This window comes from Microtus oregoni, unplaced genomic scaffold (genome assembly GCF_018167655.1).
Source record: "Microtus oregoni isolate MIOR12 unplaced genomic scaffold, Mior012 000072F_ref0000427, whole genome shotgun sequence".
NCBI lineage: Eukaryota > Metazoa > Chordata > Mammalia > Rodentia > Cricetidae > Microtus > Microtus oregoni.
Window position 1 is genome coordinate 5,899,312 of NW_024543979.1, and position 19,777 is coordinate 5,919,088.

Consider the following 19,777-nt stretch of genomic DNA (forward strand, 5'->3'; position numbering starts at 1 on the left):
ATCAAATCCTAGGTTTGTACCTCACTAACTGGGACCCCTCGGTCTGTTGCTTGACATTTTAAGCTTTATCAACAGAAAGAGGGAAATTATATTAGAATTGTCTTATGCCTATATTGTGAAAATAGAAATGAGGTTATTACTGAAGTGTTTAGCGGGAGAGCGAGTGGTTAGAAATGTGAGTTACATCAGAACAGTGAACATCAATTCCTGAAGAGACAGGAAGTGTGAATGATTGACAGGAATTGTGCATACAGTCACAGCTGTAATGTTTGCTCTGTCATTGCTTCTCAAGCTTGAGTGAACCTGTCAATCACCTGAGCTGTCTGTTCATGATATGGATTCCCTGTACTGACTCCCAGATGTTCTGAATCAGTGTCTGAGAAGACAGCACAGGGATCAATGTGGTAACACTTGAGTGCACTACTGATGTCTCTCATGTTAGAAGTCATAGACTTTTAAATAAAAACTTGGAACTTGGTTTCACTATCACATATATAATACAAGTGAGACAGGTGTTTTTAAGAAAAATTCAAGCTGAAATGGGAACCTAGATTATAACTTCAGGAATAAAATATTTTTTGAGAATCTCAAGATTCCACTATCCAGTAACTTATAATTTTCCTCTCTTTGAACTTAGGATGTCTATGAGAGGACAGACAATCATCTTCTCCATTAATCAGCCCCCGTTCTCCATCTTCAGACTGTTTGACAGCCTCACCTTAGTGGCCTCAGGAAAAGTCGTGTTTCATGGGCCTGCGCAGGAGGCTTTGGTGTACTTCATATCTATAGGTATGGCTGGATTTGCTGTGAGAGCTCCTTCATTCACGGGATCTGGGGAAAGAACGGGGGTTCTCAGGAATGCTACTTGGCCTTCGTGCAGACTTACTGTGTGTGGGTTTCTCCATTTTAAATATGTTTGGTTAATTTGGTAACAGGATTCTGTTGCTAGTGCAGCACAGGCTTGTTGTGCAGGTCTCTTCCTTTCTCCTGTCCTGTATCATGCCTGTGTGCAGGATTTTTACTGAGTCTCTTGTTTTTCTTCCCAGTTGTGGTGACCATCTTAATTAACATGCAGGGCTCAGGCCCAATCATCTGTCATTTGAACAGCTTTGAAAAAGCCCAGCATCATCGTGTTCTTGGTCATGTAGCAGATGATGATTTTCAGTTTTCCCCTAGTATGACCTGACTATCAGAAACTGTGAAGAGAATACTTAATTTAGTATTTAGTATTAACTTTGCATTTCAGGTATAGGCGATGCTAGGGGCCTGCAGTGGTGCAGGTCTGGCTTCTGTGGACTCATGTTTTTTGTCTGCTTGTTTTTTTCAGTCAGATTGGATGATGGCATATTTTTAATGGTTTATGCCATCAATTTCATCTTTGAGAAATATGGATATAGTTATGGATGATTCTCTTTGATACAAATATAGGTTTAAATATTTGCTGTCATTTAAAGTTGTGTGGGCAATTGTGAGTCTATGGAGTCCAATAAAAATGTAGGCCAAATTCAAATGATTCTTTCACAGGAAGAGTTCATGTATCTACGTCTATTCTATGTCTATTCTATGACCATGTCTAGTCTACCTCTATGACCAAATCTATGTCTACTCTATTTCCAGGCTTAGATCTAGTCTATGTGTATGTCTAGTAGTCTTTGTCTATGTCTAGGCTATGTTTATTCTGGCTATGTCTGTGTATTATATATGTGTATGGGTGAATGTGTGTATAGCACCAATATAAACAAATATATGTATATAATAGGGTATAAAGCAGAGAGTGCTGAAATATTATGAGTGTATATAAGTAGAAAAGGATGAGTTAGGGGAGGGGAGGGTCAAAAAGCTGAAGAAATTCTTAGATTCTGTCTCCCCCCTCCCACTTTCCCATTCTCTGAAAGAGTATTTTCACATTTGTATTCATGGTCTTCCTTTTTTGTAGGTTACAACTATTATTCCCACAACAACTCCACAGACTTCTTCCTGGACATCATTAATGGAAGTTTCTCTGCTGTATTCCACACAGAGGAAGATGGCCATGAAGGTATGTGAGTCTTTTAGAGACACAGATTTTTGCCTAATTGATCTCATTAAGGCACAACTGTTGCAGCCTTGAGACCAGCATCTAGGCAGCTCAGGTTTCAGAGGGAAGCCATGGGGCTGGTGAAGCTAAGACCTTTTTTACCTAAGGGGTTAGGAAGAAAGACACTCACATTCTGTTAATCATATCATTTATTCATCAGCCTCTTCTGATGGACTGACTGGGACGAATCTGTCTGTGTGGTCACAGCTGTGCAAATATGTGTTTATCAATTGTTACATAAAGTATTTTCTCATTCCAAGGTCCCCAACCTTGATCTACATGTCTTTTGAAGGGAGCATCAAGTGCTTCCATGACTCTAGTCTTTCATTAAGCATTGTATGCAGTACAGAAATAATACAAGAGCCCCAGGTGTGCATGAGGTGTCCTGTGACCAAGGTTATGGGATGACCACAAGGCCCCCTTAGTCAAACAATCATTATCCTCCACATGGATTCTTCAGGGTGAGATTACTTCCAAGAAACATCTGTTTATCCTAATCTCTGTCCCATACAATAATTTTGTTAAATTCCTACAGTGTACAGTTTTTCATCTCCCTCACAGGATTAAAAGCAAGGTCATCTAAGTATCCCATATACATTTACACCTAAGTAACATGTTGCAGATCAACAGAGCATAAGCAGAGAGAAATCATCTCTTCCCAGACAACTCCCTCGCTGGCTGGCACAGTGTATACTGTGCCTACAGAGAGAGAGAATCAGTAATTCTACTGTATATCTCTAAAGTCAGTCACACAAGGAATGCTAAAAAAAAATCACAAACCGAAACTTTATACATAAAAGACAATCTGTCGGCTGTAATTAGATCCTTGGGGTGTATACCCATCTATTATTAGTTTCTTGTATCAGGAGAATTGAGGGCAGGGATAGGCACATGGACACCAAGACCTATGTCTGTATCTGTTAAACATTTAAGAGAATTAGCGCCAGCCTGGCACCTAGAGAGTTCAAATGTTCTTTAATCATTAATCTGAGCTGTTATCTAATCAGTTTCTAAGGTGGAGCTCAACGGTCTTGACTGAAAGGCATAAGTTTATATAAACCTCTATCCATAAAAGTTCTGCATATTATTGTCAATTAAAATGGACAACTAGGGAGGAAATCATCTTTATAATAATTTACAGTTAAAATTGTCCAGAAGAATAGGATATTTTCAAAGAGATAAACATTACCTTACAGGCAGTGGGGAATTTCACCACAACCTGTTCAGTCATGGCAGATATCAGGGAAAGATAGCAACAGCCAGAGAGCAATCATTCAAAGGGACTGCAGAAGCAAAAGACATCCTGAGATTTATGACCAAGAGGTCCTTATCTAACTGAGATTAACCATCAATGTGTTTCCTCCTGGTGGGCTGACACCCCAAACCTCAGTCACCACCTGCTGTTCCTCTGACATATCCTCTGGCATCATGGCCTCTGGCACACAACCACATAGAAACAGCTTTTATGTTAATTCAGTGTCCAAAGTTAAATAACAGACTTTACTGTCTGTTAGTGCTAAGTGTTTTTTAACTTAATTTATAAATGAACATTTATATGATATTATCACAAGGGAAATTTCTGTCTGAAACTAGATGTACCTATTGTTTGTCATGTTATTCTTTTTATTGTTTTATATATTGCTTGCTCATGTAGTCAGACTGGCTTTAGATGTGTGCTCTTTCTACTTCAATTCCCAAGTGTAGGTATTACAAGGCTATGTCACCATGCCTGGCTTTGTTTATAACATTTTAAAAAATATGATACCAGGCAGTTCATGCATTTGCATATACATTCACATGTGGCATAAAGGAGGGACTAGACTTTTACATTAAGAAGTATAGATCCATAAGGGAAGGAGGATTTTGTTAAGAATTGGGGTCCATATGGGAAAAGGCCAATCAGATTGCTGTATCCATGGGGTAATGACAATAGTCAGGTCAGTCATAAACACTTTTCTAATCTAAAAGGAATTACACAGGAGTAATTTTATTATGCTCAGAGTTTGGTGGGCTGAAGATGGAGCTCAGCTGGTAGAGTGCTTGCCTAGCTTGCACAAAGGCTTGAGTTTGGTTCCAGCACATAACTGGGTGTGAAGGTGCATGCCTGTAATCTCAGCATTGAGACAGAGACAAGAGGACTTGGAGAAGTTTAAAGTCACTCTTGGCTTCAGAGCAGCTTTGAGGCCAGTCTAAGGTACCTGAGACTGTCTCCAAGAAAAATTGATACATAATTTATGTGTTATTCATGTGTACTGTCTCAGAAAAATCAGTTAAATTATTGTATGTTTCTTGTCTTTATCCACTTTCATCCCAAAGCTGATGAACATAAAGAGCTTTCTGAGAGACAGAATCACATCAGCGAAAACTTAGCCAATATGTATGCCAAGTCCTCCTTATACAGCAAAATGAGAACTGAACTGGATCAAGTGTTAGAGAAACAGAAGGAAGGGAAGAGCTCAGTCTTGGAGGAGATCACGTGTGTCACCCCTTTCTGGCATCAGCTCAGATGGATAATCTGTCATTCATTCAAAAATATCAAGGATTTTACACGAATCACTGTAATTCAGGTAATTTTTTGAATTATTTTAATCGTGAATCTCAATTGGGAACAACTTGTGTCTGAGTCAGTCTCCTGCAGGGCCACACTTATCTTCTGCTCCTTCCATGCATTTGTCATCTCCACTCTGCCTGGCATAGAGAAATGTTCAATAGAGCAAGGAGAACATGAGTAACATTTTACTTACAGAAAACCTTTTAGTGTTTTTTTTTATCTAGAGGAATTGTAATTACTAATCCAAGCAGGGAATTTAATTCGAAGAATGCAAGAAGAAACTCATCACACCTGGGAGCTCCTCACACCTGTCTGATTTATTTCACCAGTGCATCCTACAAGTTCAAAGTCCAGGAATGAGTCAAGGAGGAAAAGGCTTTTTTTCCTGGTACAACTTTCCATGTGGGTGGATGGATGGTAACTGGATAAATAGATAAAACTGTAGCCTGTCAGATGAGAGAATGGACTTGGGGAAAGTTTAAGTAGAGAAGGGTGGAGATGACTGGAGAGGGAAAGGACAGTTGGTCTGTGGTTGAAATCATGTGGTGAGGAGACAGGGCCATAAAACAGCTCTGAGGGAGCCTGAGCATCCACTGCCTGAGTTGAGCCCATTGCAGAGTGCTGTTCCCTCATCAGGAGTCCAGTGTGTGAAAGCAGGAGCTACTCAAAGAGTGCAGCTCACACACACAGTAACTGGACTGAACAATGCTCTTCCCTGTCAGCCAACTGGAACTGGGAGGAGGTGAAGTTCTACTTTTCTTTAAACTGGCTCTGTAATAAGGATCATCATGACTTAAGGTTTTCTCTATTTTAACATGATGTCACACAGAAATGTGGTTCATCCAGCTCATCAAGCCATCACTTATTCAATTATTTTTTATTTCATGATTATGTTGATTCTGCTGTGTTAGTGTTTGATCCTGGGGCCTTTGCCATTAGAGAGGGCAGTCACTCTACCATGAGCCTATATCCCTGTCCCTGTCCAACCAGAACTTACAGTCAGTTCTGCTGTTAGTGCATTGTTATTTTATTCTCAGGCACTGAGTTTCTGTTGCATACTGAAAGGTCGTGTGTTGTTGGCTGAAACAAAACATCACTTACTTCTTAACATGTGTTCTGTTTTTATCATATTTAAATGTTGCTTTCTTTCTTGCTTGTATGTCTGTAAACATTCTGAGCATTTGAGTTGTACTGCCAGTTGCTTCAAATACTTTGTATTTATAATTGGGCATTTCTGTAAAAAAGGAGGGCATTTTTATGGCCTGTGTCTTTGGGAAAAGAAGATTCAATGTGATTAGAAGAAAGTGAGTTAGTTTCATCAGATTGGGTTACTCATTGTTCAACAATAAGGGAATATCATGAGGTAAGTGTCAGGGGGATGTCTGTGTCTGTATTTGTGTGGTGATAGCAATGCTAGAAATTGAAGACTAACTGTTGAAGGAGCTGCAGTGGGCTGCGTTCCCACCCAGCTCCACACGGCTAGCTTTACCCGAAATAATTACACAGAAACTGTATTCTTTTAAACACCGCTTGGCCCATTTCTATCTAGCCTTTTCTCAGCTAACTCTTGCACCTGGACTAGCCCATTTCTAATAATCTATGTAGCCCAAGAGCTGGCTTACCAGGAAAGATCTTAACCTGCATCTGCCTGGAGTGGGAGAATCATGGCGACTCCTTGACTCAGCTTCTCTCTTCCAGCATTCTGTTCTGTTTACTCCTCCCACCTATGTTTTAACCTATGAGGGCCAAGCAGTTTCTTTATTGCTTAACCAATGAAATCAACAGATTGATATATGACACTCCCACATCAACTAACTTACTAAAATTTTATTTATTTGTTTGTATATGACTTTTTTGCCTGCATGTGTATCTTAGCATCATGCGCATGCCCATGAAGGCCAGAAGAAGGCATCAATTGGACTTACAGAAAGTTGTTAGGGGTTATTTGTATCCTGGGAACTGAATCCCAGGTCCCCTACAAGAGCAGCAAGTGATCTTAATTCTTGAGCCATGTTTCTGGATGCTACAAATTTGGTTTTTGGTTTAAATAATTAAGTTACAGGATATGATGCTTTTCCTTAGATTATAGTGTTCTATTTTTAAAAATTTACGGGTAGTAGGAAAGTGTCAAATAAGTTACAGTATCGTATAGCCTTACTCCTTTGCTAATTGAAGGACCCTTTAAAGTCATTTCAACCAGAACTGAAGCAGTGCAGGCTCTTTGTGACTGTCAGCACAGATTGGGTAGATGGGGGTCGATGGGGGTCTGGAGGAGATAGCTCCTTAGATGAAACTTGAGCCCAGGCTGCTCTGACTAAGGCTGATGGAGCAGCAGTGGCAGAGGTGATGGGCAATGGGATACTGTGGTGACCCAGAGCGAGGACGCTGTATGATCACTGTGGTGACAGCAATAGTGCTGGTTCCCACATAGCACAGACTTCCCTGAGGTTACACAGGTGAGGACCAGCTCACCTCTCCTTAGCACACAAAATCCCATTCCTAGCAACTCTGTTGTGAGCAGTTTTTAATTTTGTTGTTTGGTTTGAACTTGAGGGGATCAGTGCCTTGTGTATGTTGTGCAGGCTTTGCCACTGAGCTGTCCCCCTGGCCTGGGGTGCACTTGTTTCTTAACTATAAGAGTAAAGAAAGCCTGAATTCCCTTGAACCACCGGAAGTAGAAAGCTGCACATGTTCGCTGGCACCAGAGCCGAGATCTCAGTTTAGATGAACACTTTCTGTCACTTACCTGGGTTTGTTCCCTAACCTCCCCAGGCGCCTGCATTCTCTCCCACCCTGTATCATCCAGGTTTTAGTACCTGAACTGAGTCCCTCACTGACCATTCCTGCTGGAGCACTGGGAGAAGTCTTAGCTTCCAGGATCTGCACTGTTAGAGTCTCAGATTGCAGAGACCTTCATTGTCAGTCTGACATATGAGCAGTCTATTGACATGTGGGTTGTATGTTGTCCCTGGAAGAACAAAATATAGTCTTCATCTCACTGGAGACATCTTATTAGTAAACCACATATCTTAAAATAATGAACAATTGTGTAGAATAATACTGACTCCTAATGGAAATTTTTCCCTGTATTTTTTGAAAGGTAATTATTGCAGTCATAACAGCTGTGGTAGTTGGTACTATTTTCCTTGCCTTACAAAATGACTGTACTGAAGTCCACACCAGGTAAGCAAATGAGAAAATGCTGTCACTTTGTTCAAGCTTATATGAATCCATTAAGAATTCAAATTTGTGAGTGGTGCTGGCATACACATTTAGTACCAGCATCAGGAGGCAGAGGCAAGCAGACTGTTATGAATTCGAGGCCAGTCTGGTCTACACAGCTAGTGCCAGGATGAGCTCCAAAACTACACAGAGAAATCCTGTCTTGAAAAACCAAATAAAATAAAATAAAGAGTTGGAATTCATGACAAGAACAAGAGTAAATATTTTGTAACGTGATAGAGTGTGTTGGTACATTAAAAGCTTAGTGGAAGACCTCACATTTCCACATGTGTGTTTGTATGTAGAGAGTAGGAAACTACACACCACACAGTTCACATTTTACCAGCTTAGTGTTTGGAGGAGCTTTACGTTATGTACCTGAAATGTGTCGGGTTTTTTTTTTTTTCATTTTCCTAAATAGAACCCTGCAGTTCTGAAAGAAGACTCCCATACCACCCACTCCTGATTCCTGGCATCAGCCATTCTAGTTTCTATCATGAATATGACTAACATGGGAACCCTGAACTGGGGCCACACAAGTATCTGTGTTTTGATGCTGTTTTGATATTTTCCTTTTTGTTTGTTTGTTTGTTTGTTGGGGGCAGTTGGTTTCCTTTAGTTTAATGTCCTCAGGCCCATCAAAGTGTGGCGTGTGTGGGGATTCCTTGGACACTGTAAGGCAAAATAACAGCCCACTGTGTGTAGATGCTGCATTGCTGAGCATACAAGTGCATCTGTTTGAGCCCTGGACTCTTGCTCATTGCGGTAGAAAGCGAAAGTGGCCCAAGCATAGCTGTTGGGTTAACTGTTTGCGGAGCTGCTGTCCTGTCTCCAACCCCACTGCACTATTCATATCCTCACCAGCACCACACAGGGCTCCAGTACATCCACATCCTCGTGCATGTGGAGGTCAGAGGACAACTGGCAAGAGCGGATCCCTCCAGCACTTGGGTTTCGGGGACTGTACTCAAGGTCATCAAGCTCGGTGCAGTCTTCACAGCTGCTGAACCATCTCACTGGCCCTTGAGTTTTCTCTGCTGATGAGTTATAGTGCTTTTTGTTTCTGAGCTGTGACTCCACCACAAGTTACATTATAGTGGAATTGTATTTATATTTTAATAAATAAAGCTTGACCAAAGATCAGAGTGCAAAACTAACCACAATACTCAGCTATACAAGTCAGGCAGTGGTGGCACACACCTTTAATCCCAGCAGTCAACCCAGTTAGCCACACAGCCCAGGCAGCAGTGGTGCACGCCTTTAACCCCAGCATTAGAAAGGAATATAAGGTGGGAAGAGACCGGAGCTCAGGGTCTCGGTCTCAGTCTGAGGCTCTGTGAATCATCCTGTGTGGGTCTGAGCATAATAGAGGTGAGAACTCTCCAGTGGTCGCCTCTTTTGCTTTTCTCATCTTCAGCTTGAACTCCAGGATCTGTCTCTGGGTTTTATTATCCGTGCTATAATACACAATCCACAATCATGTATTCTATTCTCTGTGTTGCCTTTTTAGTCTGCTTATTAACACCTTGCTGAATGCATGTTTTAGTTCCCCTATTTATTCTTTTGTTGCCAATTTTCTTGAACATGTTGGGTTTGTTTGCGCGTGAGTATGGAGTAAACAGAGGGGACTCAGGTTTTGCCGACTTGTCATATGGATGTCACTTTTGTGTGTATGCTTGTGTTTAGTATTGTGTGTGGAGTGCACTCATGTCTAAGTGGTGTGTACAAATGTCTGTGTTGTTGAGTGTGCAAGTGTCTGCACATGGAGGTCAGAGATTAATGCCAGGTTTTCCTTGATGTCCCTCCACTTCCTTTTTCAAGGCAGGTCCCTCACTGACCTGGATCTATTGAGTTAACTGGGCTGACAAATCAGCTCCAAGTGTCCACCTCTGTGCCCTTCATCACTGGGGTGACAGATGAGAAGTGCTGTGCCTGGGAACTTTTCCGTGTGTCCTAGGCATTTGAACTTAGGTCCTCATGGCTTCATGGCAGACGCGCTGCTGAGTGGGCCAACTTCACAGCCCCACACATCTGTTTTAATGTACAGAAAACACTAATTACTTTTTAAGTCAAGAATAAACATAAAAATCAGTTCTATACATTTTTTGTGTGTGGATCAGATTTAGTCTGCAGTGAGATGGCTATTATAGCTGTTCCCAGGTTGTAACACACTAGTGTTATACCTTAAGTGTGTAGCTATAGGTTGTCAATTATAATATCTAAAAATCAGATCAGAAAGTAAATATGGTATATGATTAAGTATAGCCAGGGCCACAAGATTCCCATTCTAAGTTCTTGGTTTTGTTGATGAAAGCATAGGAAAGTAATTACATATGGAGCTCTAGGACAATTTATTGGAGACAGAGAGGGAGAATGCCCTGAGCACCAGGGAGTGGTTGTGTGTGGGAATGGAAGAGTGGAGGGAGAGAAAGTCCTGCATTTAGTAAAGTTAAATAAATGAGTCTTGAAAGCAAGACTGGCTCATTAGGAGAGGAGGAGAAACCCAGGTTCTCTGCTCTATTGTTGGTCATGTGGTGCTCAGGTCCTCTGTTTTGGGCAGGGCCATGGTTATGACCTGACAGGCTCAGATCTTGTCATGTAGCCCAGACTGTCCTCTGTCTGGAGCCATCCTCATGCCTCTGTCTCCCAAGTTCCAGGACTTTGGAGATCTTGCTTCCTGCTCTGCTCATAGTCTTACCCATTCTTAGCTTGTCTTTCATTTCCAACACATTGCTTCAGTGAGGCCTTTGGTAGATTATAAAATGGAATTTTTTTCTAATGTAGGAGGAAAATCATCTCCCATAAGGTCCCATATCATCTGATTTGATATCTAACCACCACCTAGATAAAGAGAGTCACTGAGCTCTGACTGTGAGTTGAAAAAGTGTTATGTAGCGGGCTGTTAGGACCCAGTCATACCATTTGTTTTAGAGGAACCTGCCATGTGTGTTCAGAAAACAGGTAACTGCAGAGGGCCTATTATTCTTCCTCCTCCTGCTTACCATCCCCTACCACATGCACACAAATCATTTCTTCATAAATAAGAATGAATGAAGTCATTTTTTTCTAGCTCTTTGGAAACCATGCAGGAAGTTGGTTGGCCTACTTTAGGGATCATCATTAGGGCATGAGAGATGTTCTACAGTCAATTCTGTAGTAATCTCTTGAGTGTGGATTCCCCCACTGTTTCATGTTTTAATTCATATTCTTCTGTAAATCCGTACATATTTAGCTTTATGTTTCTCTCTTTATACATTACGAATGATGCTTACCAAGTTTGTTAAATTGAAGTAATAGGTTAGGCTGCCACAACTAAATACCAAAAGATCAGTGGATTTAAAAGCAAATGTGTTTTCATACTGCAGTCTGAGGTGAGGATTCTCTCCCAGGCTCTTCCTGTCTGGCCGCCCTCTCTCAGGCCTCATGTGACAGACAGTGCAATGATGTTTCTTCCCATGATGAGGACACAGATGACATGATGCTCCTCTCTCATGGTTTAACATAAAACCAACTAACTCCTAAATTATATACTCTAGGATGATTATATTAAGGGTCATTATCAAATTGTTTGATTTTAGAGGACAAACTTTCACTAACAGATACTGCAGTGGAGACAGAGAGGAAGACATGGGACTCATGCATCTTGACCTTTCTAATGTAGAACAGTTCTACATTTTCCTTCTTTCTTTTTTAAATACTTGTTTTATTTTTGTGTGTATGAGTGTCTGTCTGCATGGATGTATATGCATTATGCATGTGCCCTGAGACCTGTGGAGATCAGAAGAGGGCATCATATCCACAGGAACTGGAGTGACAGATGCTTGTGATCCACAATGTGAGTGCTAGCAGCTAAACCTGGGTACTTGGCAAGAGCAACAAGCACTCTTTACTGATGAACCATCTCTCCATTATTTTCTTTAAAAAAAAAACTATGTTATCTAATCTATGGAACAAGCTCTGTGGGAAAAAATCTAATGTTGAATTTTCGTTTGTTTTTGCCTCCATTCTCTCCCTGCAGAACCGTTGTTCTCCTCTTGGTCACAGGCTTTGAATGTATCACAAGCTTGTCTTCCAGGGAGCTCTTCATGATTGACAGGGATCGCTTTCTGTGAGTAGCCCCTGATCTAGGAACAGGAATCAGGTGATGGTGATTAAGTTGATTACATTCATATATGGGCCTAGGATGTTATCTCAAGAAATACCAGTGTTTTTCCTTTTTTTTCTTATTTGTTTAACTGAAAAGTAAACAAACTATAAAGTTTATGTTCATCATTGTTGCATCCGCAGGCGTTTTGAAGTATGTAAAGTGATTACTAATATTAATAAAAATGTATGGGAAATCAGGAGCAGAGGTGTCTACTGCCCAGTGAAAATTCCAATTTGTGGTGTGATCACTAGATCTCGGTTCTGGAGACAACACGGTATTAGGAGGCTAAGAATCACAGGAAATTCATGACCCACTCCCCCCAAATAAGGATGTCAGGGGTTTCATAGAGCTTAAGTGCATTTGAGCTGGAGAAATACAGCTGCTCAAGAATTAGTGTCATCCTTTTGATGGAGGGCTGGGAAAAGCCAGACAGCATCTGAATTTAAAAGAGCTGTTTAGAGAGGCGCAGCGGCGGCGGCGCCAGACGCACAGAGGCGCAGCGGCGGCGGCGCCAGACGCACAGAGGCGCAGCGGCGGCGGCGCCAGACGCACAGAGGCGCAGCGGCGGCGGCGCCAGACGCACAGAGGCGCAGCGGCGGCGGCGCCAGACGCACAGAGGCGCAGCGGCGGCGGCGCCAGACGCACAGAGGCGCAGCGGCGGCGGCGCCAGACGCACAGAGGCGCAGCGGCGGCGGCGCCAGACGCACAGAGGCGCAGCGGCGGCGGCGCCAGACGCACAGAGGCGCAGCGGCGGCGGCGCCAGACGCACAGAGGCGCAGCGGCGGCGGCGCCAGACGCACAGAGGCGCAGCGGCGGCGGCGCCAGACGCACAGAGGCGCAGCGGCGGCGGCGCCAGACGCACAGAGGCGCAGCGGCGGCGGCGCCAGACGCACAGAGGCGCAGCGGCGGCGGCGCCAGACGCACAGAGGCGCAGCGGCGGCGGCGCCAGACGCACAGAGGCGCAGCGGCGGCGGCGCCAGACGCACAGAGGCGCAGCGGCGGCGGCGCCAGACGCACAGAGGCGCAGCGGCGGCGGCGCCAGACGCACAGAGGCGCAGCGGCGGCGGCGCCAGACGCACAGAGGCGCAGCGGCGGCGGCGCCAGACGCACAGAGGCGCAGCGGCGGCGGCGCCAGACGCACAGAGGCGCAGCGGCGGCGGCGCCAGACGCGGCGCAGCGGCGGCGGCAGCACGGCGGCGGCGACAGACGCGGCTGAGCGGTGGCCAGACCCAAGCAGCTGGGACAGGCTGCAATAAGGAGAGCAGATCGCCCTACTACAATTGAATCAAAGAGGTAGGCCTTTGGTTGGCCAGGTCACTGGCACAAGGGGAGCCTGGTCCTGTCCTGAAGATCCTTCGGAGGGGTGAGAGGGTTCTTGGCCTGCAGCAGGAACCACAAAAGAGAGTGAGGGCATTTTGTAAGCGGAGCCCTTGGCCAGCAGGGAAACCTGATCCGGTTTCTAAAGGATCCATTGGATAGGATCAATAGGAGGAGATGGGCAGGCGCCAAGGCAAGAACTCACCCAATAATCCGAAAAACAACATGAAAACATCAGAACCCAATGATCTTACAACAGAAGTATTTGAACAACCTAACACAGAAGAAGTGGAAAAAATCGACTTTATGAAGATAATAGAGTCCCTTAAACAACATGTAAAAAATGCCCTTATAGAAATGGATGAGAAGTACAACAAAAAGTTTGAAGAAATGAGTAAATACGTACATGATACCCTGGGAAACCAAGAAAAAACCATCAAACAGGTAATGGAAACAGTTCAAGAATTGAAAACTGAAATGAAGGCAAAGAAGAAAATACAAACTGAGGACCAGCTGGATATGGAAAATCTAGGCCAACGAGCTGAGTCTACAGAAACAAGCATAATCAATAGAACCCAAGAGCTAGAAGAAAGACTCTCAGATGCTGAGGACACCATAGAGAAAATAAACGAACAGATCAAAGAAAACAGCAAAGCCAACAAATTCTCAACACAAAACATTCAGGAACTATGGGACACAATAAAAAAACCAAACCTAAGAATAATAGGAATAGAAGAAGGAGAAGAGTCACAGTTCAAAGGCTCAGAAAATATTTTCAACAAAATTATGGAAGAAAACTTTCCCAACTTAAAGAAAGATATTCATTTAAATATTCAAGAAGCATACAGAACACCAAACAGACTGGATCAAAGAAAAACATCTCCTCGCCATATAATAATCAAAACACAAAATATACAGGTTAAAGAAAGAATATTAAGAGCTGCAAAAGAAAAAGGGCAAGTAACTTATAAAGGTAAACCGATCAGACTTACACCTGACTTCTCGATGGAAACTATGAAAGCCAGAAGGTCCTGGATAGAGGTTCTGCAGAAGCTAAGAGACCATGGATGCAAACCCAAACTACTATACCCAGCCAAGCTATCGTTCACTATCAACGGAGAAAACAAGACATTCCAGGATAAGAACAAATTTAAACAATACGTAGCCACAAATCCAGCCCTACAGAAAGTAATAGAAGGAAAATCGCAACCCAAGGAATCCACCACTGCCAACACTGCCTACAATAACCCAGGCATCTAATGGCCCTTCACGAGCACATCTCAAAGAAAGGAGACACACAATCTCTACTACCAAAAGCAATAAGAATAACCGGAGTAAACAACCACTGGTCATTAATATCACTTAATATTAATGGGCTCAATTCACCTATAAAAAGGCACAGGCTAAAAGATTGGATACGAAAACAGGATCCAACATTCTGCTGTTTGCAAGAAACACATCTCAACCACAAAGACAGGCACCTACTCAGAGTAAAGGGTTGGGAAAAGGTGTTTCAAGCAAATGGTCCTAAGAAAAAAGCAGGTGTGGCCATACTAATTTCTAACAAAACTGACTTCAAACTAAAATCAATCAGAAGAGACCGAGACGGTCACTTTATACTCATAACAGGAACAATTCATCAGGAGGACGTCTCAATCCTGAATATATACGCCCCCAATATAAAAGCACCTACTTATGTAAAAGAAATATTACTAGAACTCAAGGCAGACATCAAACCACACACACTAGTAGTAGGAGACTTCAACACACCTCTCTCTCCAAGGGACAGGTCAATCAGACAGAAACCTAATAGAGAATTAAGAGAATTATTGGAGGTAATGAAGCAAATGGACTTAACAGACATCTATAGAACATTCCACCCAAATAGGAAAGAATATACCTTCTTCTCTGCAGCTCATGGAACCTTCTCAAAAATTGACCACATACTCGGAAACAAAGGAAACCTCCACAGATACAAAAAAATCTCAGTGTCCACCTGTGTCTTATCAGATCATCACGGATTAAAGTTAGAAGGCAACAACCACGCTGCCCCCAAAAAACCAACAAACTCATGGAAACTGAACAGTCAACTACTGAACCACGCCTGGGTCAAGGAAGAAATCAAGAAAGAAATTAAAGTCTTCCTTGAATTTAATGAAAATAAAGGGACAACATACTCAAACCTATGGGACACAATGAAAGCAGTGCTAAGAGGAAAGTTCATAGCACTAAGTGCCCACTTAAAGAAAACGGAGAATGCATACATTGGGGACTTAAAAACACACCTGAAAGCTCTAGAAAAAAAAGAAGCAGACGCGCCCAGGAGAAGTAGAAGACTGGAAATAATAAAACTGAGGGCTGAAATCAACAAAATAGAAACACAGAAAACAGTCCAAAGAATCAATGAAACAAAAAGCTGGTTCTTGGAGAAAATCAACAAGATCGACAAACCCCTATCCAAACTAATTAAACGACAGAGAGAGAACACGCAAATAAATAAGATCAGAAATGAAAAGGGGGACATAACCACAGACACAGAGGAAATTCAGAGAATCATTAGATCTTACTACAAAAGCCTGTATGCCACAAAACTGGAAAATACAAAAGAAATGGACATTTTTTTAAATAAGTATCATATACCAAAGCTAAACCAAGACCAGGTGAATGATCTAAATAGACCGGTTTCTCGCGAAGAATTAGAAATGGTTATCAAAAATCTCCCTTCGAAAAAAAGCCCAGGACCAGATGGTTTCAATGCAGAATTCTACCAGAACTTCCAAGAAGAATTAATACCTATACTCCTTAAGGTATTTCACAATATAGAATCAGAAGAGTCATTGCCAAATTCCTTTTATGAAGCTACAGTTACCCTGATACCAAAACCACAAAAAGACCCAACCAAGAAAGAGAATTACAGACCGATCTCACTCATGAACATCGACGCAAAAATCTTCAATAAAATAATGGCAAACCGAATCCAAGAACACATAAGAAAAATTATCCATTATGATCAAGTAGGCTTCATCCCAGAGATGCAGGGCTGGTTCAACATACGCAAATCTATCAATGTAATCCACCATATAAATAAACTGAAAGAAAAAAACCATATGATCATTTCACTAGATGCGGAAAAAGCATTCGACAAAATTCAACACCCCTTTATGATAAAGGTCTTGGAGAGAATAGGGATACAAGGGTCCTACCTAAATATAATAAAAGCTATTTACAGCAAGCCAACAGCTAACATTAAATTGAACGGAGAAAAACTCAAAGCCATCCCACTAAAATCAGGAACACGACAAGGATGTCCACTCTCGCCATACCTCTTCAATATAGTGCTTGAAATTCTAGCAATAGCAATAAGACAACATAAGGAGATCAAGGGGATTCGTATTGGAAAGGAAGAAGTTAAGCTTTCGTTATTTGCAGATGATATGATAGTGTACATAAGCGACCCCAAAAATTCTACCAAAGAACTCCTACAGCTGATAAACAGCTTTAGTAACGTGGCAGGATACAAGATCAACTCCAAAAAATCAGTTGCCTTCCTATACACCAAGGATAAGGAAGCAGAGAGGGAAATCAGAGAAGCATCACCTTTCACGATAGCCACAAATAGCATAAAATACCTTGGGGTAACCCTGACCAAGGAAGTGAAAGATCTACTTGACAAGAACTATAAGTCTTTGAAGAAAGAAATTGAAGAAGACACCAGAAAATGGAAAGACCTCCCTTGCTCTTGGATTGGGAGGATCAACATAGTAAAAATGGCAATTCTACCAAAAGCAATCTATAGATTCAATGCAATCCCCATCAAAATCCCATCAAAATTCTTCACAGATCTGGAGAAGACAATAATCAACTTTATATGGAAAAACAAAAAACCCAGGATAGCCAAAACAATCTTATACAATAAAGGATTGTCTGGAGGCATTACCATCCCTGACTTCAAACTCTATTACAGAGCTACAGTATTGAAAACAGCTTGGTATTGGCATAAAAACAGAGAAGTCGACCAATGGAATCGAATAGAAGACCCTGACATTAACCCACAAACCTATGAACACCTGATCTTCGATAAAGGAGCTAAAAGTATACAATGGAAAAAAGAGAGCATCTTCAACAAATGGTGCTGGCAAAACTGGATGTCAATCTGTAGAAGAATGAAAATAGATCCATATCTATCACCATGCACAAAACTCAAATCCAAATGGATTAAAGACCTCAATATCAGTCCGAACACACTGAACCTGATAGAAGAGAAAGTGGGAAGTACTCTACAGCACATGGGCACAGGAGACCACTTCCTATGTATAACCCCAGCAGCACAGACACTAAGGGCATCATTGAATAAATGGGACTTCCTGAGGCTGAGAAGCTTCTGTAAAGCAAAGGACACTGTCACTAAGACAAAAAGACAACCCACTGACTGGGAGAAGATCTTCACCAACCCTGCAACTGACAAAGGTTTGATCTCCAAAATATATAAAGAACTCAAGAAACTAGACCGTAAAAGGCTAATCAACCCAATTATAAAATGGGGCACTGATCTGAACAGAGAATTCTCAACAGAAGAACTTCAAATGGCCAAAAGACACTTAAGGTCATGCTCAACTTCCTTAGCGATCAGGGAAATGCAAATCAAGACAACTTTAAGATACCACCTTACACCTGTCAGAATGGCTAAAATCAAAAACACCAATGATAGCCTTTGCTGGAGAGGTTGTGGAGAAAGGGGTACACTCACCCATTGCTGGTGGGAATGCAAACTTGTGCAACCACTCTGGAAAGCAGTGTTTCGGTTTCTCAGGAAATTCGGGATCAACCTACCCCTGGATCCAGCAATACCACTCTTGGGAATATACCCAAGAGAGGCCCTATCATACAACAAAAGTATATGCTCAACTATGTTCATGGCAGCATTGTTTGTAATAGCCAGAACCTGGAAACAACCTAGATGCCCTTCAACGGAAGAATGGATGAAGAAAGTATGGAATATATACATATTAGAGTATTACTCAGCAGTAAAAAACAAGGACTTCTTGAATTTTGCATACAAATGGATGGAAATAGAAAACACTATCCTGAGTGAGGTAAGCCAGACCCAAAAAGAGGAACATGGGATGTACTCACTCATAGTTGGTTTCTAGCCATAAATAAAGGACATTGAGCCTATAATTCATGTTCCTAGAGAAGCTAAATAAGGTGAATCCAAAGACAAACACATAGGCATCCTCAGGAATATTAACCTTCATCAGGCGATGAAAGGAGACAGAGACAGAGACCCACACGGGAGCACCGGACAGAAATCTCAAGGTCCAAATCAGGAGCAGAAGGAGACGGAGCACGAGCAAGGAACTCAGGACCACGAGGGGTGCACCCACACACTAAGACAATGGGGATGTTCTATTGGGATCTCACCAAGGCCAGCTGGCCTAGGTCTGAAAAAGCATGGGATAAATCCAGACTAGCTGAACATAGCGGACAATGAGGAATACTGAGAACTCAAGAACAATTGCAGTGGGTTTTTGATCCTACTGCACGTACTGGCTTTGTGGGAGCCTAGGCAGTTTGAATGCTCACCTTAGGAGACCTGGATAGAGGTGGGCAGTCCTTGGGCTTCCCACAGGTCAGGGAACCCTGATTGCTCTTCGAGCAGATGAGAGGGGGGGGGACTTGATCGGGGGAGGGGGAGGGAAATGGGAAGCGGTTGTGGGGACGAGGCAGAAATTCTTAATAAATAAATAAATTAAAATAAAAAAAAAAAAAAAAAAAAAAAAAGAGCTGTTTATCTCGCGTGCTTTTCAAAGACGGAAGATTTTCCTGATAGGCTGTGCTTAGGACTCTCTGCTCCCAAAGATGGCCAAGATTTCCCTCCAAGTACATGCCAAGGAGAGGAGCCATCAGAGAGGAGCTGAGAGCCTTTCTCAGTTGGTAGAGTGCTGTCTTTGTGTGCATGAAACTCTGTGTTAGAGTCACAGTGCCATGAAACCCTGAGCATGGCGGTATGTCTGTAATCCCAGCACTTGGGGCCCAGAGAGAGACAAGAGGATGGCCATTCTTGACTACACATGGAATTTAGGGCCAGCCTGCACTGGTGATCCTGTACCAAAAATTAAAAATCAGAGATTTGCTGGAGAAACTGGGAGGGACATTAGGCATGATCCTGTTACCTCTTACCACCCTGCCAAGAATGTGGGTTCAGCAAAATGGTGGGCACAGGGAGACATTGCCTCAAGCTTGAGAGACAGCCTGCCCTCAGGAGGATTTGCTACACAGCTGTTCCTCATGTCAAGGTCACAGTGAGGTTCTGGCCCAGAGAGAGAAGAGATCTGGAAATCCAGCAGCTTCCTCAGCCTCAGACTTCTGATATGCTAACATGTGCTTGGCATGGAAAAAGCGTAATTGTTAATTATTAAATAAATCGACGAACTTATTTGGTTCCCTTCACTCCTTCTCTTCT

General features: G+C 42.5%; 1 protein-coding gene across 1 annotated transcript in view; it reads left to right on the plus strand.

Moving 5' to 3' along the window:
* The window catches only part of LOC121440985 (ATP-binding cassette sub-family G member 3-like), a 51,781-nt gene that overhangs the window by 16,801 nt on the left and 15,203 nt on the right, over nt 1–19,777 (plus strand). Inside the window, exons 7-11 of the mRNA XM_041642091.1 lie at nt 638–789; nt 1,937–2,038; nt 4,394–4,644; nt 7,729–7,811; nt 11,869–11,958. Coding sequence (XP_041498025.1) covers nt 638–789; nt 1,937–2,038; nt 4,394–4,644; nt 7,729–7,811; nt 11,869–11,958 — 678 coding nt within the window. The remainder of the gene's footprint in view (nt 1–637; nt 790–1,936; nt 2,039–4,393; nt 4,645–7,728; nt 7,812–11,868; nt 11,959–19,777) is intronic.